This window comes from Pseudorca crassidens, chromosome X (genome assembly GCF_039906515.1).
Source record: "Pseudorca crassidens isolate mPseCra1 chromosome X, mPseCra1.hap1, whole genome shotgun sequence".
Taxonomy (NCBI): Eukaryota; Metazoa; Chordata; class Mammalia; order Artiodactyla; family Delphinidae; genus Pseudorca; species Pseudorca crassidens.
In genome coordinates, this window is record NC_090317.1 from 99,760,202 (window position 1) to 99,787,524 (window position 27,323).

The 27,323-nt window shown below is 47.7% G+C and overlaps 1 protein-coding gene across 2 annotated transcripts in view; it reads left to right on the plus strand.

Moving 5' to 3' along the window:
- The first annotated feature begins 1,632 nt into the window (after positions 1–1,632).
- SRPX (sushi repeat containing protein X-linked) overlaps positions 1,633–27,323 on the plus strand; it is a 100,512-nt gene continuing 74,821 nt past the window's right edge. For both annotated transcript variants that reach the window (XM_067722586.1, XM_067722587.1), the window contains exon 1: positions 1,633–1,822. In XM_067722586.1, coding sequence (XP_067578687.1) covers positions 1,726–1,822 — 97 coding nt within the window. In that variant the 5' untranslated portion in view covers positions 1,633–1,725. The remainder of the gene's footprint in view (positions 1,823–27,323) is intronic.

Genomic DNA, 27,323 nt, shown 5'->3' on the forward strand with positions numbered 1-27,323 from the left:
GCCTAGAATTTATCCCGTTGTAAAACCTGCACCACTGAGCATGGGGGCACAACACTAATCCATCTGTTCAAACGCCAGGCCACATCCCTAAAGATTCTAGTTTCATTGGTCTGGGGTCGAGTCCAGATAGGGTATTTCTCTAAGGCTCCCCCAGGATACTCTTGTGTGTGCACAGGATTGAGAACCACTCCCTGGAGAGTCTGGTGTGATGGAGGCCACAGAAGAGCCTGACCTCCCTCATTGTCCTGTGATTAGAGGGTTATTGAGGGGTTGTTGGATCCTTGAAGAGGTAGCAGTAATGGAGAAACCCGCAGGAGATGGAGCGAAGCTCCCCAGGCACTGGAGGGGATAAGATGGTAGTTCAAGGCAGAGGTTTTTGTGAGAATTGGGAAAAGAGCACACCATCTAGATTTTAAAAAAAAATCGAAAACCTCTGGATGGATGTTCCCAGGGCCCTTAGCCTAGCTAACAGACCAGACTGCTGAGGCGAGGAGAAAGCTGCCCTTCCACAACGAACATGGCCTCTGCCAAGGCACAGGCTTCTTGTGACCCCAGAGGCAGCTGGATTTTGGCACCCACTTGCCCCTTTGGGGCCATCGTGCAGTGCCCATACTACACGACCAAATGCAGCCGCCCTAGTTGGAATCTGCCTTAGCTAAGATCTCCTTCGGTCAGGAAAGGGGCGAGGTCCTGCCTTAGGGGTTTACCAAAAAAAAAAAAAAAAATTGAGAAAGCCTCGAAGAAGAAACCTGATCCGTCCGGCAGGCACCTAGAAACCCTATCCTGACGCCAGGCCACAGGGTGGAGGCTCCAGGCTGATCGTGGTGTCCTAGGAGTGATTGCGAACAATCCAGGAAATGGGGAAATCTGGTTGCAGTAAACTACACCAGCTGGATTCCCGAGGCTGTGGGTGGGGCGGGGAACTTTCTGGGCCTTGTGCTCGCCCATCAGCCGACCCTAGAAAGAGTACTTCAAGCCCCATCCCAAACTGCAGTGCAGCCGGCACGAACTCTTGATTCATTCCCTTGCAAAAGAGAAACCAAAAAGCCGTAGCAAGGACGTTGGCGCTGGCAGAGCCACACACCTAAGTTCAAATCGCTGCTCTGCCCGTAACCATGAACCTGGGCAAGTTTCTAAGCGTCGTTCCTTCTTGGATAGGATGGGCATAATGACGCCGAACTTGGGGCGTGGTCCGAAGGGTCAAACCCGCGAACTTGGCGATAATAACCTGCCGCGGTGGGCCATTCTTGGACCCCCTCGGTTAACCCTTCTCTTTCCGTGTGACTCACGTAGCTTTCTGCACAGATGACCTTGTGGTAGGGGCCCCGGATCTGGGAGGTGTTTGGGCCACCAGTGTGTGTATTCGTGGTGAAAGGGCGCGCAATTGGGGAACAAAAAGATATTTTAGGATAATCTGGTTTGCTAGGGCACGCCCCTGGCGCGCTCAGGCCCCCAGAGCGGGTGCGGGAGTGTCAGCCCCGCTTCCAGAAGAAGCGCTGGCACAAAAAGAGGGGGGTGGGTCGGAGCCCCAGCCGCGCCAGCGCTCCGGGGAGGCGGAGGAAGGAGGGCCGGCCCCGGGCGGGCGGGAGGGAGGGAGACAGGCGAGAGGAGGAGTTTTCCAGCTTGGCCTCCGCGAGCCGCGCGCAGCCCCTCGGTCGGGTTGGTCTCCTCCCGCCCCCGGGAAGCGCGCCGCGCAGCCGAGCCGAGCGCAGCGCCGGGCGCGCCATGGGGAGCCCCGCACTCCGGCCCGCGCTCCTGCCGCTGCTGCCGCTGCTGCTGCTGCTGCTGCTGCTTCGAGTCCCGCCGAGCCGCGGCTTCCCAGGTAGGGTAGGCGGGCCAGCCTCCCCAGCTGGGCGCCGGGACCCTCGGCTCGGTCCGGAGGGTGGTGCGGGGCGCCCTTTGTTTGCGCGGACTTCGTCTTTCGCCGCCCGGGGGAGCGGGGGACGCGGAACGGGGCTCGCGTCCGGGCACCAGGAGGGGAGAGCCGACTGTCATCCCGTCGCCGGGCGCCGTGAGCTGGAGGACCCTCTGCGCCTGGGGTTCCAGGGGGACCAATCAAACCCCCGTTGGCGCTGGAGGCGACCAGGAGAAGTTTGGCCGCGGGTTACTTTCTCACCCCGCCGGAGTTTTGCCTCTCACACAGTTGCCTGCGGCCAGGGACCAGGTGGCTGGCAGCTCATCCTGGAAGGAGCCCCTACCCCCTCCAACTCGAGGCCCCAGGCCACCCCTTGGGGCTGCAGGGCACGAGCCACAGTAAAAGACTCTCGTGGAAGGCCCGGGCGGAGCCTCTCCCGCATCCCCCAACCCCCCCTGCTGGGGATTCCGAGAAAGTCTGCACCTCCGGGAGAGAGGTGCCAGCTGAGAGCGGTGACATGTGGCAGTCGCTTGGTTAGCCCCAGGGAAAGAGGACTACACACGCGGGCTCTGCTAGACAGGGGGTGTGGCTTCTTGTTGCTGGGGGGCGTGGTCTGTAGCATCTAAGGGGACCCTGGTACTTATTAGAACTCTTCTGGTGTGGACAAAACCTTCTTTGGAGATGCCCTTTAAAAAGGTCCAGCTGACTCCCTCATCCAAGAGTCTTAAGATAGCAAAGAGCTTCGGGGGAGCTGGGGAACATGGATGCACCCCTGTCGCCCCGGAGAGGAAATCCATGGACACATTTTAGTTTAGTGTTAATGGGAAAGTGGGTGACGTGGCGGGCAAATATCTGGCTTTACTTTCAACACTGTGGGTGGTTTAAGTCTGGGGTCTGAGAAACGAACCTACCGAGTTCTGGGTGAAGGATGGAGGGGGGAGGGTTCCCAGATGGCATGCGTGGGAGATGTAGGGATGGCTGCTGGAAATTCCTTGCACATCCCCTTATGAATGAATGAATCAAACGTGTAAAGTGAGGAACATTTGCGTTTTGAACTGTTGTAAGTGTTAAGCTTTTTGGTAGGAACTGATTCAGGGCAAAGTGGAAAGGAGACTTTATCCTCTGTGCCAGGCAAGGGCCAGCCCCCTGTTCCCCGGGCAGGTTAGTGCCCCCACCCCCCAAGCAGGAGTCGGGTTAATATGAAGGTAGAGGGGAGGGGCAAGCCAGTACTGGACAGGGTGCAGGGGGAGAAGTTGAGAAGCTAGAAGCAGCCTTTCCTGCTGAACTGGGAGGCGTCTCTAAGCCGCCTGTACATCTGTCTGGCAGAGCCTTCCTCAGTCAAGGGGCCTCTTCTCTCTTTCCATTTGACCTTCCTCCCTTCCCTCACCCTGCCCTCTGCTCTCCTTCCCTCAGCTTCTACCCTTATACAGCGTAGCTTGCTGCCAGGACCCAGCCACCCACAGAATCGTGGGTTTCCAGCTTGGGCGCTCACTACTTTTGGGAACTGGCCCTGGCTGGCCCAGCTCCCTCTGGCGCCAGCCTGCAGGCTTCCCCCAAGTTGGCACATCCCAATGAGGTCTTTCAGGAAATGTGCTCTGCTGGGGCTGTTGATTCCAACGGAGGGTATTTCAGTCCAAGCCAGAGGTTTCGGAAGGCTGGGGAGGGGAGACTCTCTAGGCCTGTGGGTCCTGAGGCGAATCATGTCAGCTGAGTTCACCCTAAGTGCTGTGTGACAGAGAGATTTTGAAGATCATTTCAGAGGCAGTCTCTCAGCAAGTGGACATTGTGTCTCTGGTAAGAGGCCTGGAATCAGGAACCTCTGAAAGAGGGAGATGGGGATCTAGGGCCCCATCGGCATCTCCCCTCCCCCACTTATATAAACATCTGAGATTTAATAGCAAATCTGTCAGAGAGAGAGTAAATCATTCCCATTCCCACTTCTAGAAGGTCTCTGGAGTTCTTCCATCTTTGAATCTGATGCAGCTTTTCTGGCTCTCTGATTTATTCTTTGTGGCCTAGCAAAGACGCAGTGTCTATAAAAACCCACATGAAATGTATGGAAAATTCATAGCAAAGTTGTCTGTGTTGGATTGCGTTTGTATGCCTATAAGATAGTATTCTTACTCTGTTCTTTGGTTTTGCTTTTATTGAGGTATAATTGACATATAACACATTAGTTTCCCGTGTATAACATAGTGATTCGATATTTGTATGCACTGCACAATGGTGACCACAGTAAGTCTAGTTGCTATCGATCACTGTACGTAGTTACAAAATTCTTTTTTCTTGGGATGACTTTTAAGATCTACTCTCAATACAGTATTATTAACGATAGTTACTATGCTGTACATTACATCCCATGACTTATTTATTTTAAAGCTGGAAGTTTGTACACTTTGATCCCCTTCACCCATTTCGCCCACTCCCCACTCCCCCTCCCCTCTGGCAACCACCAGTCTGTTCTCTGTATCTATGAGCTTAGGTTTTGCTTGTTTGTTTCATTTTTTAGATTCCACAGTATATTAAGTGAGATCATACGGTATTTGTCTTTCTCTGACTTATTTCACTTAGCATAATGCCCTCTAGGTCCATCCATGTTGTCGCAAATGGCAACGTTCCATTCTTTTTTTTTATGGCTGGATAATATTCCATTGTATGTGTATACCACATCTTCTTTATCCATTCATCGGTTCATGGACACTTAGACTGTTTCCGTAACTGGGCTCTCGTGAATAATGTTGCAGTAAACATGGGGATGCAGATACCTCTTTGAGATCCTGTTTTCATTTCTTTTGGATAAATACCTAGAGGAGGGATTGCTGGATCATATGGTAGCTGTATTTTTAGTTTTTTGAGGAACCTCCATACTGTTTTCCATAGTGGCTGCACCAATTTACATTCCCACCGACAGTGCACAAGGGTTGCCTTTTTTCCACATTCTTGCCAACACTTGCTGTTTCTTGTCTTTCGGATAATAGCCATTCTGACAGGTGTGAGGCGCTGCCTCATTGTGGTTTTGCTTTGCATTTCCGTTTTATTATGTTCTTAAATGAACTCTTTTTATTTTATTTATTTTTGGCTGCCTTGGGTCTTCATTGCTGCGCACGGGCTTTCTCTAGTTGCGGCGAGCGGGGGCTACTCTTCGTTGCAGTGTGCGGATTTCTCATTGCAGTGGCTTCTCTTGTTGTGGAGCACAGGCTCTAGGCGTGCAGGCTTCAGTACTTGTGGCACGTGGGCTCAGTAGTTGTGGCTCGCGGGCTGTAGAGTGCAGGCTCAGTAGTTGTGGCACACGGGCTTAGTTGCTCCGCGGCATGTAGGATCTTCCCGGACCAGGACTTGAACCTGTGTGCCCTGCATTGGCAGGCGGATTCTTAACCACTGCACCACCAGGGAAGCCCTGAACTCTTGAAGCCTCATTTACATCTGAGATTTTGGAGGTTCACTGCACCTCCTTCTGCAAGCAAGGCTGAAGATGGAGGATGAACGCTATGGCCAACTAAGAAAAGCTCCATGAATCTGATGCCTGGAGAAAACTGGTAAAGTAGTGTGGTTTCACCAGCCAGGAAAACCGAGTGGGGTTGGCTAAAAGCCAAACCAGAGCACACCAGCCAAAGCAGTCTTTTAAAATGCCACATTTGGAGATAAGTATTAGGAACTGAACACCTGGCTCAGGATATACAATTAAAGTCACATTAGGAGCAGGTTAGGCTAGATATTTCTATTTGGGTTTAAAACATGTAATCAGCTGACAAAATTCCTCTGCATTAAAAAGGAAAATGCTGGGGAGAGCAGGGCATTTTCAACTGGCATTTTCTTATTGATAACACTTTCAGTACGGTATCCTGCTATTACTGTTCCTCATTTCCCAGATTTGTGAGCTGAAAGAGACACCAGAAACCATCGCTAAAGCACCGTCTTCAGACCTTCCTCACACTGTAGTTGAAATATTGCCCTTTTCTTTTTGGTGATTTCTATAACATTCTCACTTTTAGTCTCTCTTATAGCAACTCATTCTACTTTTTATGGCCAGATACTGTTCTTTTAAGTACAGCTTTACTTCAGTACTGTTTTTTTTTTAACATTTTATTTCTAATTTTTAAAATTGAGGCAACGTTAGTACTGTTTTGATCGCATTGCTCTACTCAAAAACATAGAGCAGGACTTCCCTGGTGGCGCAGTGGTTAAGAATCTGCCTGCCAATGCAGGGGACACAGGGTTCGAGCCCCGGTCTGGGAAGATCCCACATGCCGCGGAGCAGCTAAGCCCGTGCACCACAGCTACTGAGCCTGCGCTCTAGAGCCCACGAGCCACAACTACTGAGCCTGCGTGCCACAACTACTGAAGCCCGCGCGCCTAGAGCCCGTGCTCCGCAACAAGAGAAGCCACGGCAGTGAGAAGCCCACACACCACAACGAAGAGTAGCCCCTGCTCGCCGCAACTAGAGAAAGCCCGTGCGCAGCAACGAAGACCCAACACAGCCAAAAATAAAATAAATAAATAAATTTATAAAAAAAAAACAGGGCAGCTGGCCACAGCCTAATTTTCCAGTCCTTCTCTCCTGGCTTCCTAAAATCTGGCTAAAGTAGACTACCTGTTTTTATGCACCTGGAGTCCCATTTTCCCTCTTTTTGGTGATTACTGCTTTCTGCACCTGGAATGCTTCCCCGCAGCCACATGTGTGTCTAAATTCTGCCCATTGTCCAGCGACACCCCCCAGTTCGATGAAACTTTTACTTGATCCTTTGATTGGGAAGCTTCTGCCTTCCTTTAAACACCCACGGTGTTTCATATCTCTCGTGTGATATTTATCATACATGCCATACCTTACAATGAGCTACGCATTCCTTTACGCTTGTAGATTCTGAGCTCATGAAGGAAGGGCACTGCTCTGTCTTACCCCTCTGTATTTCCCACGGTGCCTAGCCAAGACCCTGGAGCCAAGTGGATATTTGTACTTATCGAGTTAATAGTTCCTGCAATTCGGGTGACAGACCATTGGCCGGAGGAGCTGAGAGAAACACGCGTGCAGGTAAACAGGGCTTGTGCCACCATGAACCTACATACACAGGGACGATGCCTTGCTGGCTGTAGACGTTTGCTTTTAAATCCGTGAACACCCTCCCTTTGAGCAATAACCTTCTCCGCTGGGGTTTGTAAGATGAGAGACACTGCAGCCACAAGCCGGAGTTTGCATTTATTATTTTTGTTGGCCGCTTTGCTAGAGCCCCTTCCAAAGGGGTTGAATGGTTTCCTTAGTCAACGCAAATATGTGTGCTACATCAATTCCCCTTTCAGAGAATGCAACTCAAATGGGTAATTGAAAGTGAAGATCGAGTTTCACGAGAAGAAGATTGACTTGCCAGGTTGTAACGTAGTCTGAAATTCTAGCAGCCAAATTATGATCAATACCCAGGTTAAGGATTCATTTCCAAATAGCAGTGTGAATAATCGCCTTGCCTGGGTTCCAGTTCATAAGGAATTTCTCAAGCCAGCCCTTCTGTTCTTTTTTTTTTTTTTAACTTTTATCGGAGTATGGTTGATTTACAATGTTGTATTAGTCCTCAGTTCTTGATTGTGTGATTTCTTGACTGTCGGCTTTTATTGGCCATTGTTTATGGCATCTTTTAAGCCTGGATCTTTCTCTTGGATATATGAATTCTGCCTGCTCTCTTGGAACCTTGGCTCTATCCAGAGACTTTCTTTTTAAAGTGGACATGGAAGGATGGAGTGCATGGGATACTAGGATGAAAACGGTAGGGAATTCCTTCTGTCAATAGCTTTCTGTCTTGTGGGGAAATAGACACCAGGTTATCCATGGGGGTAAATATTATAACACAGATGGGTCCACAAGCCCTGTGAAGCACAGAGAGGAGCCACGCAGGAACCCTGGGCCCGGAGATTGCAGAGTGATGTTGAGCGATGCTGATGCCAGTGGTAGTGACAACTACAGGCCCAAGGAAGGTTAATGCAGGGTGTCTCTGGGCTTCCTTCTCTAAGAACATTTTGAAATTGGAAACAAAAATCTGTGTGGGTGTTCTTTTTCTGGGGAGAAGGCCCTATCCCAATTCAAAATCACTCCTCACCAGATACTTTTGTGAATTCTATGAGAGAATGTGCACTTAATGGGCACAAAAGTCAACATAGAAAGTACGATGAAGTTGCCAGAGTAGGGGAACTTTGAACCAATGATCAGGTGGCCTCCGGAATTATAACCAGCGGTACAATTTCCCATTCTCCTCATTTAAAAATTGACACCAAACAAAACAGTCCTAATCATAGGTGGTAATTACCTGCAGGTCTGGGCTGGCATCTTGGCACAGCACGGTGTCACTTAGCACAGTGTCTGGGACTAGGGGCAGGATCTTTAGTGGATATTTGTGGGTTGATTGAATGATTGAGGTAATTGTGACAGGGAATCAACACATTCTGTTTCAATATCCCTGCAGGATTTAACCAGAATTTCCAAGCTGCTAATCCCCAAAGAGAAAGAAAGGCGAGGTATCAGAGGCAATTGGCAGGACTCTGAACGAAAGATCCATTTGGACAGGCAACAAGTTGGAGCATAGTTAATTGCTGAGGCTCTTGAATTTCAAATCGCCCCAGGACAATCTTCTAGGAGACAGAAACACCAGGGACTTTGGGGGGAGGGGGCAGGATTTTTCAGATAAAAGATTTAAGGATAAAGCTTCTTTGAGAGAAAAGTCGCTGGTAGCTTTGCTGAGCTCCCAAGTTGCCCAGATGATAATTGGTTGCACGTGGGTCTTACGGGCACACTCTAGGCTCAGAAACTTCTGGAGTCATCATTCCCGAGCTGAGTGATTCACTGCCCCGTAATCCTTAGCTCATACTGCATGCCTCTTTATACGTTGTTCTCCAGGGAGAAGATAAATGGGTTTGGACATAGTGGCTTGGATTATCCCAGAGGTTTGGTGTTGTAAATTGAGTATATTGGTTTTAAAGCTTTTTTTTTTTAATGAGTAATAGATCCAATTATAGAATTTGGGGGTGGACTTTCTGCCTTGGCCTTGGAAGATCGTTGCCCTGTTTCTTCTGCCCTGCTCTTACAGTGACCTGTTGTGTGATGGGTTCCATGCTGTTCCCCCTGTTGTCACTGGCTCTTTGCAGCGTCTGCCCAGTTAGGGCTGATGAACATCTATCTCTTCCATACCGAGCGCAGCCCAGGACCCTCTGCTGAATGCCTCTGGCCTGCCGCTAGCTGTGTGGGTGGCTGAGCTGATGACCCTACCAGTCCCAGGGATTCAAGAATGTTCCAAAACACTGGTTCAATGAGGGCCATGGGGCGAGCGAGAATTGAGCCGAGCTTTGGCAGGCCCCTGGTGGAGGGGTGAGGAAGCGGTGGCCTGGCCACGTCCCCGGCCTTCTGAGACTCTGCCCCCAGTGTGGCCGTTCCCTCTAGGAACTCTGACAGACTTGTTGCCACTGACTCAGCATTTGCCACACAAAGTCTCCGGTTCCTTTAAATATCTGAGGTTGAAATCCTGTTTCCACTTCGACTCGAAGTCCGCTTTTCAAAGAGGAGGGTCATACTATTTCACCAGGAGCTACTCACGGACCCGACGGCCTCAGCCACGTGGGCAGGCACTGGGGTCTTGTTCATTCTGTGCCCTTGTGGCCGAGCAGGGAGCCTGGCCCCCGGGGGACTCTCGGTGGGTCTCGGTGAAATCTGTAAGGGAGCACACCTCTGGCCGGGACTGACCTGCTGATTGGGTGTCTCGGGCTCTATCTAGATGCCCACAGGAGCTTCTCATCCACATCCAGGCTCCCCTGCATGGGCCACCTAATTCATGTGGCATCTCAGCCTGGGAGGGCGCCCGAGACGGAACTCCCCACGTCTCAGTGATGAGTCCCTGAGGTTCAGTGAGTGGAAGGGATTTGTCTGGGGTCACACGGGGAGTTAGAAGCAGAGCTGGCCTTAGAACTCAGTCCCCCGACTCCAGGATTCCCTTTCCTCCACAGGCAGGGACAGAGTTCAGTTTCTGAGCAGCCACTACACATTAGGCATCGGGCCGGGCACCAGGGATAGGCAGGCAAGGATCAGTGGCACCTCGGGCACTCCCAGAGCCGCGCCCTGGTGTATTTCCGCGTGGTTGTTCATACCAACACTTGGCCGCAATCTCAGAGTCTCACACCCGGGGCTGCTTGGGTGTTCCTCAGGGCTCTGAGAAGTTGCTGCCCCAGAGCTAGCCCTTGCCCCGTCTTGTCGAGGTCCCAAAGGATCCCTCTCTATGCCACTTGCTTTGAGCACCCCAGCTGATAGGTCATGCTGTTTTTAACAGCATTATTGTGATATTATCCACATACCATTTCCCCATTTAAACCACTTCAGTGACTTGTAGTATATTCAGAGTTGTGTATCCATCACAGTTTTAGAACATTTTCATTACCCTCCAAAGAAACTCCACACCCTTTAGCCATTGCTCCCCACACCCTCTCCGTAGCCCTAGGCAACTGCGGAAGTACTTTCCGTCTCTAGATTTTCCTATTTTTAACGTTCCATATAAATGGAATCACACAGTATCCTTTCGTGTCTGGCTTCTTTTGCTTAGCATAATGTTTTTAAGATTGATCCATATTGTAGCAGGTATCAGTACTTGACTCCTTTTTTATGGCTGAATTATATTCCATTGTATGGACAGACCACATTTTATCTGTTCATCAGTTGATGGACATTTGAGTTGCTTCCATTTTTGGGTTATTACGAGTAATGCTGCAGTGAATATTCATATACAAGTTTCTGTGTGGACTATGTTTTCATTTCTCTTGGGTAGATCCTTAGGAGTGGAATGGCTGGGTCATATGGTAACTCTGTGTTTAGCCATTTGGGGACCGGCCAGTCTGTTTTCCAAAGTGACTGTACCCTTTTACATTCCCACCAGCAGTGTGTGATGGTTTTGATTTCTCTACATTTTTATCAGCTCTTGAGATTATCTGTCTTTTTGGTTAAGTGATGTCATGAAAGCTCAGTTCATTAACAGCATCCACTCAAGGGTTGAGTGACAAAGCAGTGTCTGTGCTGCCAGCTGTGGCAGGATATTGGCGAGAGTCATCTAAGGATGCCTGCCACCCTCTCACTGCTGGCTGCAGGGCGCGGCTAGTCCATAAGGTGCCTTTGGGTGGATTAGAAAAAGATGCCTTGTCTAGGCACGTGTAATGCGTGGGCACAGGGCTTGGTCAGGGGACAGACTTTGTGCTGAGTAGGAAAAGGATAGAGAGGCAGGCCCAGAACTCAAGACTTAAAGAGTGGAGGGCAGCACGGTGTGAGACCCCGCCTGCTCTTTGGACGGGTGTGATGGTGGGTGCTGTGGTGTAGACAACTCCCTGGACACCCATCTGTGCTGCAGTCCTGGGTGTCCGTAGCTCAGCCCCAGGTGGGAAAGAGCTGTGGGCGCCATGTGCTTTGACAGTTTGCTTCTATTAAAAAGAAAAACAAAACAAAAAGCTGTGCTTGTGTGTCAGCGGCATCCTCGCGAGCTTGAATCCTTGGGTCACCTGGGAGCCTAGCAAGCGAGTCAGAAGCTCAGGCCCCACCCGAGACCTAGTGAATCAGCGTATGCATTTCAACAAGGTCCCGCAGATGATTCTTATACACAGTGAAATTTGAGAAGGACTGGTCCGCTGGGTGAATTCAGCCCTTTGCCAAGACGGAGTGGCTGGCCTGTTTATAAGGGCCGCCAAATAGCTGTCCTCCCTCCTCTCTCCCTTCTTCCCTTGGCTTTGCCGTCATCATGGCATCTTCTAGACTTCCTTTCCTAAGTCCCCGACATTCCTGAGATAAGCGTGTACAGACTTTCGTTTTCTGCTCCCTCTTCTAACTCAAAAACAAACCCAACTCTTCGGGGTGCACTCGACTTCATCTCCTTTGAAGTCCTCCTGCCTGGAGTGCGGCCAGCAATAGCAAAGCACATCTTCGGTGATGGGTAACAGGGTCCTCACGTGCCTTTGCCCAGCAGCTCAGCTGCAGCTTAGAAATAACTGCAGCTCTTTAAGAAAGGCCACACAGGGCTTCCCAGGTGGCACAGTGGTTGAGAGTCCGCCTGCCGATGCAGGGGACACGGGTTCGTGCCCCGGTCCGGGAAGATCCCACATGCCGCGGAGCGGCTGTGCTCGTGAGCCATGGCCGCTGAGCCTGCGCGTCCGGAGCCTGTGCTCCGCAACGGGAGAGGCCACAGCAGTGAGAGGCCCGCGTACCGCAAAAAAAAAAAAAAAAAAAAAAGGCCACACGAGTGTGATTAGGGCGGTCCCTGCCTCTCTAGCAAAACCCTGTCCTGGGATTGAGAATTTCTGCAACTGACCAACCCTTAAAGACACAGGGGCTACACATCTTTGTGCCAGAGACCGACGCCGCCGGGCTTAGGGAGAAGGCAGCCCCTTGGAGGATGGGTGAGATTGACACCAATGGGGAAGTCAGGACAGCACACCCCACCCCTCATGTGAAGCCCCCCAACTCCCCCTGAACTGGGCAAGTCAGGAAGGCTGAACTGTTAGCACTAAAAGGGGGGCCCTCCCACCGTTTCAGGGCTTTGAGTGAATAAGTAGTTCCCAGCCCAGCAGTGGTATTGGCTTGGCCCAAAAGTTTGTTCGGGTTTTTCCGTAAGATGGTATGGAATAACCCAAACGAACTTTTGGGCCAACCCAATATCTGGACAGGCTTCATCGGGATTACCCAGGGAGTCTGGTGAGATGAGGTTTCCCTGATCCCCCCTCCTCTGTGTGTCTTGCTTTGGCAGACCTGGGGTGGGGAGAGCAGCAATCTGTGGTAGGGGTCTGCAAACTAAGTCTTGCCAAGCCACAGCACCCCAACTCCTGGTTTTGTATGACCAGTGAGCTAAGAATGGTGTTAAAATTTTCAAGTGGTTGAAAAAAATCAAAAGGAGCCTACTTCGTAACACGTGACAGTTATCTGAAATTTAGATATCAGTGCCACTGGAACCCAGCCACACTCATTTGTTTGGGTGTTGTCTGTGGCTACTTGGTGATAAGTGGCTGAGTTGAGTAGTTGTGACAGAGAACATATGGCCTGCAAAGCTGAAAGTATCTGCTCTCTGGCTCTTGACAGAAATAGTTTGCCAACCCCTTAATTAGGGCCTTGCTACTCAGAGTATAGACTGAGACCTGCTTGGCCAGGGAGCTCTACAGTCATGTAGAAACCAGACCTATGAAATCAGAGCCTCCCTTTAACAAGATCCCTAAGTGTTTGTGGCTCCTGCGCCTTCACCATGATGCTCAGCTCAGGACTCGTCTCGGCCTTAGTCAGGGGGTCTTTTAAGATGCCTAGGCCCGCATGCTATAACTAGCCCTGAACACATTTATCTGACAGATAACTGGGTGTTTCATTCTCTCTGTTTGAGGCTTGGTAACCTCCTGATAGCCTCTAGAAACTGGGACCGTTTATTCTCACCAATTCTTGGCCAAGGCCTAGGGTCCTGATCCAAAGCTGTAGGCAGACTGGCCTTGGCTACCTCCTGAAACGTCCTGGATGCTGCATGGGTTTCTGGACCGCAGGCTCGGGGCTCTCCAGACCTGCTGCCCTGCCACAGTCCTGCTCTATGGTGTGGCCTGAAGCCCTTCACTGCCCCTTACCCCGATCGCTGCTGAGGCTTTGACTTGGCTGTCTGCCTCTTGCTGGTGGCTGTTCCTTCAGGAGCCTGTGATCTTTCTGCTGGTCAGGACCATCCCTAGTAGAACATTTTCCCAAAGTGGCTTCCTTGAAGCGCTGCTTCCCAGAGAGATTCCTAGATGTTCTATGGGCAGCAGAATGCATGGTAAATAAGTTCCGTAGGTTTCTTTACTGCAGGATGGCTCAGGGTCATCGATATGCTAACGTAATTGTTCCCCTCTGGGAGAGAACAAATAACAAGGACCACAGAATCTGAAAGTGTGGTCCTCAGACCACCGGCAACAGCAGTACCTACAAACTTAATAGATGCATAAATTCTCATGCCCCACCCCAGAGCTGTTGAATCAGAAGCTGGGCCTGGGGGAAGGTAGGCCAGCAACCGTGTTGTAACAAACTCTCTAGGTGCTTTTGATGCCCGCTCGAGTGTGAGAACCACTGGTGTGGACATTTCCAAGTTATTTTCTCACAGCATCTTAATAGACTAGTGTTTCTTATTTGTTGTTTTTAAAGGGAACTGTGTTTTGGGTTTCAGCACAGGTCCTTTGGGAAGATGACATTGAATTGCCTGGAGCATTTACTGGTGGCAGTGAGCACTGCAGGCTATAAAGAGGGGAAAGAACGAAAAAAAAAAATCTTTGGGTAACACCATCTGTCCCACTTCTGGCCTGCTAGGCAGTTCTGTGCCTACTTGGTTAAAAGAAGTTTACTCCAGTTGAAAGCTGCCAACGTTTGGCTGTTGTAAACGTTGTGTTCTTTGCAACATTTTTGTGTATTAAAATGTGAAGAAAGCTGGGAGCAGCCATTGGGATGTATTTCTCTCCTCCTCTAAACATTGTCTCCTTTCAGAATACTCTTCTTTCCTCTTCTGCAGAATTTCCTCGTGCAAATCCCAAACCCATCTTTCCAAGTCAGTGAGGTCCAAGTGGCTTTTGCTGGTGCCCTTGCCCACAGTGAGTGGCCCTCTTTCTGTCCATGGAAAGTCTCAGGAAGCTTTCAGATCTGAGGAAGTGGTTTGTCCCCAGACAGAGCCTCTTAGCCCAGGGTAGCTGTGCGTTCCTTCTCAGAGCTCAGCTCCCTCCCTTTCATTCTAGAACTTTCTCCTTTGCTATCAGGGCCAGTGGTGTTACAGCCTTGGACCTGCAGGTGAACGCTTTTCATTTCTTTGCCATCAGAGAGTTTGTCAATGCTGTACTGTCACTTAGTTTGAAAATCCCAGTGGCAGTGAGGCTCGAGCTTGAAGGTGAGAGGAATCCCCCGAGTTCTGCTGCCCAGATCTTTTCTGTATCTTTGTTTAAATGGAGGTGAGGCAGCTTCTCGATGCGGTTTCGCCTTCTGAGCAGAATTGTAAAGAAGCAGAAGCACCACGTTTGCCAGGAAACAGAGGTGATGTGATGGCCCCCCAGTGTGAATATGGAGCAAGAGAGAGCTCGAATCCAGCCTCAGAGTCTCCCTCAGCCAGTGCCTCGATCAGGAACCTTCTGCTGAAGGCCTCGCTGCAGCCTCGCTCCCTTCTTGGATTTTGACTGTGTCTGTGTCTCAGTTGACCTCTGTGGAGGACAGTTGAGCCTTTGGAAGACCACATACGCTGTTGCTTTTGTTCCGCTGTCTGGTTTTACTTTAAAGGCTAGACCTTTTTTGGTTCTGACTGTGTTGAATGCCAACAGTCAGCCTCCAGGGCTTCGGGAATGCCCTTGGTGGGAACCGGAGTTGGCATTTGCTGAGGGCCTTTGCTTTGTGCTGATCTCCACAGAGTTAGGTGCCTTTTTCCTGTTTTGCCTCTTTTCCAGCTTTAGACAATGAGCCGAAAATTAAATAATAGAAGGAGACTAAACTGGGAAAAAAAAAATTTCCCTTGGACAAGGGTAATGCCTTCATTTATAAAAGTTATCCTTTTAACTTTCTTTTTGTTAGCCGTGTAAAATATGACCAAAATTAAAATGGCGCAAGCCACATGCTGTCTTAATTGTCTCTGCTAATTCAAGGCGGAGGGCCTGGGGACGGTGGGTACCATCAACTCTGCCTAAAGTTGTCCCTATGGGGTCTTGTGCAAAAGAGCTTGAATGGAGGATGGAGCATCCTCTCAGGTGAAGCAACTGTAGAAGCAGGGACATCTCTGAGACCTCATGCCTGGCGGGGGTCACTCTCTTACCAGTCCCCCACCTTACCACTATTATTTTCTTTTCCTGGATGAAATAAAGTTAAAAGTGGAGGAGTAGCCTTAATGGGGAAAGAAATTACATAAAGCTGAGGTTTGGATGCAAAAGAGGGAGGAAGAGTCCCCAGTAGGATGGAGCCACGGTTGCCCAGCCAGCGGTACGTTTATTGAGTTTCCTCCCTTCCCTGCCTCTCTTCCCCAGTCTGTCATTGTGAGTGTGCCTCCCGGGATGCCTCCCAAATGAACCACCTGCACCTTATCTTAGAGTCTTCTGGGGGCATTCACACAAATAATGGCTCAGCTGGAACGTAACCCAAGATTCAGAGTTCTTTCTACTGCTGAATTGATGCCTGCTGAATAGAGCTGTCTAGGTTAGGAAGCGAACTGTAAGGCAGACTTCTACGAGGAAGCTTGAGGAGTGTTTCAGTTAGCTATTGCTGTGTAAGAAACCATCCTAAAACTTAGTGACTTATAACAGCAACCACCATTTATTTGTCCATGGTTCTGCAGTTTGGGCAGGGCTCAGTGGGGATGGTTCATCTCTGCTTAATGTGATGTTGGCCGGGCCAGCTCATATGGGGCTGGCAGATCCAAGATGGCTCCCCTCCTGTGTCTGGCACTTCATCTGGGATGACCGGAATGGCTGGGCCGGCTGGGCCTCTCTCTCTACCTCTTTACAGTCTCCTATTCTCTATGTTCTCTCTCTCTCTCTCTCTCTCTCTCTCTCTCTCTCTCTCTTCCCCCCCCCCCCCCCACAGTTGCCTTTCTCCCCAGCAGAGTAAATGGACTTTTTAACATGCAGATGGCTTCCCAGGGGATGAAAGCCAAAGCTGCCAGGACACTTAAGGCCTAGGCACGTCAGTCACTCCCGTCACGTTCTATTCATCAAAGCAAATTGCTAAGCACAGCTGCTTTCAGGGTGGTGGTGGTAGTGGATAGATTCCACCTCTTAAGATGGGAAGAGTGGTATACATGTGCAGGGTGGGAGGAATTGTTGGTGGCCAACTTTGCAAGCAATCCACTACAGAGCTGGTTTGGAAGAGTGTATTGGAGATGTGAGCTTAATTTCCCAGGATGTTTCCTGGGAGCATTCTGATTAATTGCTGGACCCCAGGTTAGCTATCCAAATGTATTAGGCTGTTTAGCTACAGGATGTGGCATGCCCAGATTCATTGCAGGTCCATAGAACGGAATAAATGCGGAGTCCTGGGAATATCCAAGGTCCATTTCCCAATGCTGACTGGTACTGGCGTCACCTTTGTTCTTTACTCCCTAGTACTTCTCTCCTTTATTTTCATCAAAGGCACACTTTATTAAAGAAGAGGTAACTCAAAATAGGTCATAGATTTAAATATAACACTACAGCTATAAAACTTCTTGATGATAATGTGGGAGAAAATCCTTACAAACTTGAGTTAGACAAGGCTTTCTTAGTTATGACACCAAAAGCATGAGCTATAAAAAGTAAAAAAAAAAAAAGAAAAAGGGGGGCTTCCCTGGTGGCGCAGTGGTTGAGGGTCCGCCTGCCGATGCAGGGGACGTGGGTTCGTGCCCCGGTCCGGGAAGATCCCACATGCCACGGAGCGGCTGGGCCCGTGAGCCATGGCCGCTGAGCCTGCGCGTCCGGAGCCTGTGCTCTGCAACGGGAGAGGCCACAGCAGTGAGAGGCCCGTGTACTGCAAAAAAAAAAAAGTACTTCATCCAAATTTAAAACTTCTGTTCTTTGATAGACAAAGTTAAGAGAATGAAAAGACAAGCCACAGACTGGAGAAAATATTTGCAAAGACATATCTGATAAAGAATTTTTATCCAGAATATATAAAGAGCTCTCTAAACTCAATAAGAAAACAGGTAACCCAGTTTAAAGAGTGGGGGAAATATTTTAACAGACACTTCACCAAAGAAGATATATGAAAAGATGCTCAACATCATTATTCACCTACTAGCTGGATAAACTTGACCAAACCCGTTCCTGCTTTTATCTGCCAAATGTGAACAATGCCACCTGCTCTCCTAGGGGAGTGATCTGTAATGCACTGTGCAAATATAAGTTATGGTTAGAACTTCCAAAAAACAACTTGCATACATTTCTGTTCCTTGTAGAGGGCTGACTAGCCATTTTCTCTCTCTCCCTCACTGGACTTTATGTGACAGACACCCACAGATTGCTGACCATGACTGTTAGGTAACCACTGGCCACTAGCAATTTGAGGCAGGTCATTTACTGTAAGCTCAAGTGGACGTGGGTGTCTCCCACCATGCTTTTCCAAGCCAGCCTGGTTTTTAGGTCTCCCTAAAAAATCTCCCACTACCTACTTTTTTCTGCCCTCAAGTGTTCTTATGTCCTTTCATTTCAAGGAACTTGCATCATTTGTGCCCCTTAACAAAGAGCTTTAGTTGTTCCTTGGCACTATCAATATCTAAGAGATTTACTTTGACCTTAATTTTTTCTTTGAATTCATTTGTAATCTGAAATGGATTATTTTACATTTTCATATATTATTTTTTCTCCAGGACCTAATGTTAAATTCAATGCTGAATGCTTAATAAGGACACTGATTACATAAGGAGTAAGTAACAGAATATTTTTCACCTAGTTTCTAAATTTGGATAAAGAAGCTTGGATGAACAGCTGCAGTATCAAAAATAATTTTCCATTTCTATGAATCCCAAAGGCCCCCTTCATGCATTTAACATTCCTGAAATTCCTAAAATGAAAAAAAAAAAACAGTGAGAGGAATACACAGGTTTTGTTTTGTTTGAATTTATTTATTTATTTATTTGGCTGCGCCGGGTCTCAGTTGCAGCACGCGGGATCTTCGTTGCCGTGTACGGGATCTTTGTGGCGTGCGGGATCTTTAGTTGCAGCATGCAGGATCTTTAGTTGCGGCATGCAGGACTGGATCTAGTTCCGAGACCAGGGATCAAACCCGGGGCCCCTGCATTGGGAGCGTGGAGTCTTAGCCACTGAACCACCAGGGAAGTCCCTACACAGGTTGTTTTTTTTTTTGTTTTTGTTTTTTTAAAGCAGCTTTATTGAGGTATACTTGACATATAATAAATTCCATTGAATTCACTTTGCACATTTTTCAAAAATTAATTGGCAGGTTTTTTGCTGATTGTTTGTTCTTTATTCTGGTCCATTGATCTGTGTGCCTATTGCTTCAGCAATACCACGTTATTTTGATTACTGTAGCTTCGTAAATAGTCTTAAAATTGGGTAGTGTGCTTCCTCCAGCTTTATTCTTCTTTTTCAAAATTGTTTTGGTTAAAAATTCCATATAAACTTTAGAATAAGCTTGTCTACATCTACCCAAAAAGCCCACTGGGATTCTGATTGGAATTATGTTAAATCTATTAATCAGTTTGGGGAGATATAACATCCTTACTATTTTGAATCTTCTAATCCACCAACACGGTTATCTCTCCATTTATATAGATCATTTTTTATTTCTTTCATCAGCATTTTGAGGTTTTTTGTATACAGGTCTGGCATATGCTTTTTTAGATTTATATAGTCATCCTTTGGTATCTGCGAGGGATTAGTTTCTAGGACCTGCCGCTGATACCAAAATCTGTGGATGCTCAGGTCCCATAGTAGGCCCTCCATATCCGCAGAATCCGTATCCATAGATTCAACCAACCACAGTTCAGAAACATAGTACATGATATGGAGTTGGTTGAATCAGCCAATGCGGAACCTACAGATATGGAGGGCTGACCATATATTTATTGAAAACAATCTGCATAAGTGGACCCACACAGTTCAAACCCGTGTTGTTTAAGAGTCAACTATACTTAAGTATTTTGTTTTCTGGAGCTATTGGAAATGATATTTTTAAAAAATTCATTTTCTAACTATTCTTTGTTAGTATATAGAAATACAAGTGATTTTTGTGTTTTGACTTTGTATACTGCAACCTTGCTAACCTCAGGAGTTATTTCATAGATTCTTTAGGATTTTCTTTATAAATAATCATGCCACCTGTGGATAGGGACAAGTTTACTTCTTCCTTTCCAATCTATGTGCCTTCCTTCCTTCCTTCCTTCCTTCCTTCCTTCCTTCCTCTTGTTGCACTGGCTAGGACAACCAATATAATGTTAAATAAGAGTGGTGAGGGTGGATTATTATTTGCATTTATTTTTGCATTATTCCCAGTCACAGGGGGAAAGCACTCAATCTTTCACCATGAAGTATAATGTTAATTGTAGGCTTTTTGTAGATTTTCTTCATCAGGTTGAGGAAGTTCTCATCTCTTCCTGGTTTGCTGGGAGTTTTTGTCATGATGTTAAAATTTGACAGATGTTTCTTCTGTGTCAATTATATGATCATGTGAATTTTCTTCTTTAGTCTGTTAATGTGGTAGATTACATTGATTGATTTCTTTTATTGTTTGATTTTTTTTTTAATTTTGCGGTACGCGGGCCTCTCCTGCTGTGGCCTCTCCCGTTGCGGAGCACAGGCTCCGGATGCGCAGGCTCAGCGGCCATGGCTCACGGGCCCAGCCGCTCCGTGGCATGTGGGATCTTCCCGGACCAGTGCACGAACCCGCGTCCCCTGCATCGGCAGGCGGACTCTCAACCACTGCGCCACCAGGAAAGCCCATGATTGATTTTTTTAAACTATTAAGCCAGCCTTACGTTCACAGTGTATATGACACTTGATGTTGGTATATTATCCTTTTTATGTACTGCTGAGTTTTATCTGGTAATATTATATTGGGGACTTTTGTATCTATGTTGATGACAGATATTGTCCTGTAGTTTTATTTTCTTGTAATTTCTTTATCTGGTTTTGGCATCAGAATAATGTTGGCCTTGTAAAATGAATTTGGACATGTTTTCTCCTCTTCTACTTTCTGGAAGAGATTCTGCAGAATTGGTGTTATTTCTTCTATACGTGTTTGGTAGAATTCACCAGTGAAATCACCTGGACCTGGAGACTTCAACTACAAATTTAATTTCTTTAATATTTGGAGACTATTCAGGTTATTGATTTCATCCTGGGTGATTCGTGGTAGTTGGTGATTTCCGAGGAATTGGTCCACTTCATCTAAGTTGTCAAAGTTATGTGTAGAGTTGTACATAGTATCTGAAGTGATATCCCCTGCTTTATTCCTGATATTGGTAATTTCTTTCTTTCTTTTTCTTTGTCAGTCTTGCTAGAGTTGTATCAATTATATGAATATTTTCAAAGGATCGACTTTTGGTTTGATTGATTTTTCTCTATTGTGTTCATTGATTTCTGCTTTTACCTTTATTATTTCCTTCTTCCTTTGTATTTATTTTGTTCTTCTTTATCTAATTTGTTAAGGTGGAAGCTGCGATTATTGTTTTGAGACCTTTCCTTTTTTCTAATATGAGTGTCTAGTGCTCTAAATTTCCCTCTAAGTACCGCTTTAGCTGCATCCTACTGCACTTTCTTCTCTCCTTCTTGAACTCTGATGCCTTGAATGTTAGACCTTTTGATCTTGTCCTACAGTCCCCTGAACAATAGAGAAAAAAGCTTGAGAAAAATAAACCAAGCAAGGGGAAGACAGAGAAGGGCAAAAAGCCATGGGTGATCTCCCCACCCTCTTGAGACCACAGCTTCTCCAATAAGAAAAGTTCCCCTTACCCAGAGTCTTAGGTGCCTGCAGACCTATGTTGCTATTGCTATAGCTGCCCATTGCTACCACAAGATTACCTGGGGACTGGGACACAAGAAAACAAAGACAGCAAACAAGCAAAAACTGGAGAATTTTCCCCACTTTCTCTGAGCATTAGGAATCCTCTTTCCCACTCTTTGAACCAGAGCTAGAGAGATTCTTCTGGAACCCTCTCAGCATCCAGTGTCTACTTCTGTATTTGGGCTGACTTGAGTTCTTCCCAGGGGAACGTCACCACCAATTCAGTGGTACTTCAAATTCTGCCTTCTTCTCCACGTTTACTTTTCAGAGTCCTCAGATAGCTGTTCAATGCACTTTGTTCAGGTTTTTTAGTTGCATTTGGTAGGAAGGACGAGTTGGAGTGTGATTACTCCATCTTACCCGAAATTGGAATCTTGTGACCTGTTTTTCTAAAGTTACATGATCATTTTCATGGTGGTCAAATAGATCATTTCCTTCCTTCTTTCTGTCTCTCTTTTGTTTCTTCTTTTCTTTCTTTCCTACATTTTCTTGACTGTGGTACCAAGTAGATTATTAGACCATATAACTTATTAGACCAATAACTTTTGATTCGACTTTGTTGCAGATGGTGAAAATTCTTTTGCATGAGGTTTTATAAATATTACGATTTAGAGAAATGATTGGAATGCTTATCACTGGAAAACACTTTCTGCTTTCCAAAGATATATCTACTAGGATGAGAGAATAAAAGAATCATAATTTAAAAAGTGGAGAATACTGCTCTTATGGAGTCACACTGAAAGTGCAAAAGGATCATGTATCTGTATCTGACACAGGTATAAGTTACTTTTGTTCCTTTAAGCAAACCCAGTTCCATCCAAAGCTTTTTTTCTCATGAGGTAATGCCAACAAATATATGTTAATAATTAAAGGAACATAACCATGCAGACTGATTATGCATCCAATGCTGTGTGTCCTATAGTAGCGATTGAACAATCCTGCCTTCAGTCTGAGAAATGGAAATTGTGGAATTGGGAGAGAGTCAGTAAAACATAATCTTTCATGCAGATGAGGCTTCGGGTAAACTTTTCAATTAATTGCTTTTCTTTGGGCACTAGTATTTGTAAGCAGCTTTAAAACACAACTGAAAGTATAGACACTTATCTATAAGAGTGAAGTATGAGGAAGGGTGTGGCTTCTCTGCGCAGGTCATGTACGAGGTGGCCCTAGCACAGTAATTAGCTCAGCTTCCTACACCACCCAAGCTATTTCTAATCACAGATGAACCAGTCACACATCCTTATTTTGAGCAGATGTCTGAAAATGACTGTAGCATAATTCCTCAGTGATAGCTGAGGTTCAGAAAACAACATTAGTGTTAACATCCAAGTTCTGTTGAAAACATCCACAAAGCCAAATCCCCCAATTTAATAGGCTCTTTTGAAGTCTTGTCTTGTGAACCAACAATGTTGACATGTAATTCATCATTAGCTTAGAAAAACACTTTCGGACTATAAATCAGGCTTGAAGTCTAAGATGGAACGATGCTCCTTTCAACTAGAGCATCCAACACTGTTATCTGAGACCCTCTCTCCTTTTCTCCAGCAACTGTCATTTATCAGTCCCATCTCCCTCTTCATCTGTATCCTTTTGCCCACACTCTTTTTTTGTTTTCTTTTTAAAAATTTATTTATTTTTGGCTGCATTGGGTCTTTGTTGCTGCGCACGGGCTTTCTCTAGTTGCGGCGAGCGGGGGCTCCTCTTCGTTGCAGTGCGCGGCCTTCTCACTGTGGTGGCTTCTCTTGTTGCAGAGCACGGGCTCTAGGTGGGCAGGCTTCAGTAGTTGTGGCACGCAGGCTCATTAGTTGTGGCACATGGGCTCAGTAGTTGTGGCTCACGGGCTCTAGAGCGCAGGCTCCGTAGCTGTGGCGCACGGGCTTAGTGGCTCCGTGGCATGTGGGATCTTCCCGGACCAGGGCTCAAAGCCATGTCCCCTGCATTGGCAGGCGGATTCTTAACCACTGTGCCACCAGGGAAGTCATGCCCACACTCTTGAAATCAAGTCTTTCCCTCTGATACAATGCCTGTGTCTTACTTTGAAAATCTTCAATAGAACGCACCGACCCCACGTTTAAACAGGAAGAACCCAAAGCTCTGAGGGGTGGTGGGGCTGGCCACAGGCACACAACTGGGTGGTCGCAGAGGTGGATGAGGCTTCCTAACATCCCACTCCATTGTTTTACTCCAAGTCTTCTAGAAAGGCACTGTGCTGTTCGCAGAACCTCACCTCTCAGGACACCACATTGGATTTTTAATCCACTCACAACCAAAGATACCACACTGAGTTTTTCGTCTGCTCTCAACTTTCTTTCCACACTTTTCTTTTTTTTCTTTTTTCTTTGTTGGCCGCGCCACATGGCTTGCAGGATCTTTTTTTAAAATTAATTAATTTATTTATTTTTGGCTGCATTGGGTCTTTGTTGCTGCACGCGGGCTTTCTCTAGTTGTGGTGAGTGGGGGCTACTCTTCGTTGCGGTGCGTGGGCTTCTCATTGCGGTGGCTTCTCTTGTTGTGGAGCACGGGCTCTAGGGGTGCGGGCTTCAGTAGTTGTGGCTCGCGGGCTCTAGAGCGCAGGCTCAGTAGTTGTGGCGCACGGGCATAGTTGCTCCGCGGCCTGTGGGATCTTCCCGGACCAGGGCTCGAACCTGTGTCCCCTGCATTGGCGGGCGGATTCTTAACCACTGCGCTACCAGGGAAGTCAGGCTTGCAGAATCTTAGTTCCCCAACCAGGGATCGAGCCCATGCCCTCTGCAGTGGAAGTACGGAGTCCTAACCACTGGACCACCAAGGAAGTCCCTCTTTTCTGCACTTTTTAAGTATATGAAAGGAAGTCACCTTGTAATGGTGTCAGAAGTTAGGACAGTGGCGTGATCCATTCCTTGATCTGAGCGCTTTGACCTGGGTGTGTTCAGTTTGGGACAAGTCATTGAACTATGCGCTTTTCTTTAAATAAAACATTTATAAAAAGTCTACAGAATAGGGATGACTGGTGGTGGACAGGTTGGGAAAAGCATAAGAGGAGACCAGTAGCATAGGGCATGAGCCCTGATTTCGTGCCTGGGCTTCCAAACTTAATATTCTACTAATACCCTTTATTGTGCAACAAGTCACCTCTCTCATCCATCTTAAAAATTCATTTCCCTGGGCTTCCCTGGTGGCGCAGTGGTTGAGAGTCCGCCTGCCGATGCAGGGGACACGGGTTCGTGCCCTGGTCCGGGAAGATCCCACATGCCGCGGAGCGGCTGGGCCCGTGAGCCATGGCTGCTGAGCCTGCGCGTCCGGAGCCTGTGCTCTGCAACGGGAGAGGCCACAACAGTGAGAGGCCCGCATACCGCAAAAAAAAAAAAAAAAAAAAAAAAAAAATTCATTTCCCTCTTAAAGCCCTTTTATCCTGTTCTCCAGGGTACTTTTGCTTCCTGGCACCTGCATAATCTTTGTACCATCAGCGCTGCTGAATCCTACTTAAAAAGAGGCATTTGCTGTAGCCAAAAATCAGACCGATAATCATGCAGGGATCTTAGCCCCACCCTGGGGTTCTTGCTTGTTTAATATTTGCTGTGCACGCTGCTAACAAGCCAGGGCACATCTGGATTTATAGTTTTCCTGCACATTGTGCTCTGAGGCTCCAACAATATAATATGTGTGAGAGGCTGTAGCTTATTTTTAAAATGGCAGCGCTGACACCTCTTGTTTCTCTGCTTTTACTTTGAATCTGAGATATAGGAAATGCTTACTTGTTGAGGCTTCTGTCTCCCCCCCTTCCCCACCTTTATTTTACAGCAGCAGAAGGGGCAGGAGCCCAAGTGTGTAACCAACAGTGGATTGAAAGCCATAGATCCATCCCTCCTCCCCAGAGCTGATGGAATGATCTTTTCTAGGTGTTCAGCACTCTGCCTTTTAGTATTCCTCTCTCTTATGTTTAGAGTCTTCTTTTGTCCCTTCCTCCATCTTTCTGCCCATCCCTCCCTCCCCAAAGGTTGTTCTTCAGTGACATAGGTTGATCCGGGGATCTGTGTGGGAGACATCATTGCTGCGCGTGGGCTTTCTCTAGTTGCGGCGAGCGGGGGCTACTCTTCGTTGTGGTGCTCGGGCTTCTCAATGCGGTGGCTTCTCTTGTTGCAGAGCACAGGCTCTAGGCACGCGGGCTTCAGTAGTTGTGGCACGTGGGCTCAGTAGTTGTGGCTCGCGGGCTCTAGAGCGCAGGCTCAGTAGTTGTGGTGCACGGGCTTAGTTGCTCCGCGGCATGTGCGATCCTCCCGGACCGGGGCTCGAACCCGTGTCCCCTGCATTGGCAGGCAGATTCTTAACCACTGCGCCACCCGGGAAGCCCACAGAACCATAGACTTTAACCTTGGAAAGGGCCTTAGACCTCCAGCCTAATCCCCAGAGTAGGAACCCCATCTCACTTGCCCCACCAGCATCCTCCAGCCTTGTGGGAACATGTCCAGGCTCAGTGAGCTTTGACGGTGTCCCAAGATGGTCTCAAAGCCTTAGAAAGTCCTGCCTCAAATGGAGGTGAAACCAGCCTCTGGATAACTTCCAGACACTGTCCCTGGTTTTCACTTTTGGAATTATACAGAGTGAGTCTCCTTGTCTCTATTTTTATCCAGGAGAAATCAAATCAAAACACAAGGATTCTATTTCCCTTAAGTCTAATTTTCTTCAGGCTATAAATCTAAAGTTTCCTCACCATTCAACAAACTTTATTCTTTTTTTTTCTTCTTTTTTTACTTATTTACTTGCTATGAAAGGTAACCCACCTTGGTCATTTTTTCGGTTCTTCTTTCTAGCATCTTCCAGCACATCTGTGTCATTCTCAAGTGGCCCCAAGAGTGAACCTAATTGGTATTCCCAGTGCAGTTGGTTCAGTGTAGGATAAACTAGTCTTCTGTGGTTTAGTGTCTGTCTTCTTCCTGGTCACTGTTGCTTTCGCTTTTGTTTTAGAAGCGGCTTCACCTGCTAGCTTACAATCTGGGCAACTAGTTGACCATTCCCTCCCAAGTCTGCCAGTTCCCCCCATACTGGGTATGTAGACCTTAAAGTGGGAAGAGGAATACAAGACTTCATGGTTTTTTTGTTTGTTTGTTTGTTTGTTTTTTTGCGGTACGCGGGCCTCTCACTGTTTTGGCCTCTCCCGTTGCGGACCACAGGCTCCAGACACGCAGGCTCAGCGGCCATGGCTCACGGGCCCAGCCGCTCCGCGGCATGTGGGATCCTCCCGGAACGGGGCATGAACCCGCGTCCCCTGCATCGGCAGGCGGACTCTCAACCACTGCGCCACCAGGGAAGCCCCAAGACTTCATGTTTATAATCTCCTTGTAGGTGTCCAACCGGCTACTGCCTCTGATGATGTCTTCATCTGTCCTTTTTGCCCACCCGTATCCAATGCACCACCACCCCCGCCCCACTCAGCCTACCTGTCTGTCTTCCTGCAGCCCAGGTGGACGGTTCCCACTCTTGGGGACGGCTCTTCGCCTCAGATGTCCTTGTGTCTGAGAGGCTCTGCCTGCATGCTTTCTCCAGTGTTGTGGGAACTTGCTCAGCAGGAGGTTCTGGAAGAGTAGGAGGTTTAACAGCCCTGGGGCCAGCCCTCAGTCAAGGCAGGGCAGGAGTCAGTGGATAAGTGCCCGAGCTGCCAAGTCCCGTTGGTTGCAGTTCCCCAGAGGGTCCCCCATGGGAATGCATCCCGGTTGTCCCCAGAAACAGCCTGCTCTGTAACGCATCATCATGGACTTTTCTCTTTTTTTCTCCTTTGTCAGTTTCCCTGCTTCTGCATCGGGCTTCCTGGGATCACCTCCCCAGTGACCTACCCACGTCCTTGTCTCAGGGCCTGTTTTGGGGGGAACACAACTAAGATCCTGTCCTCTGCAGCTTTGTATCTTCTCCCAACTGTTGACTGAAAAAAAATGCACAACCTAAAAGTTGAGAATTATGTTTTATTTGGCCGATTTTTTTGAGGAGTTAAGCCCCGAAGACAGCCTATTAGATCGCTCTGAGGGACTGTTT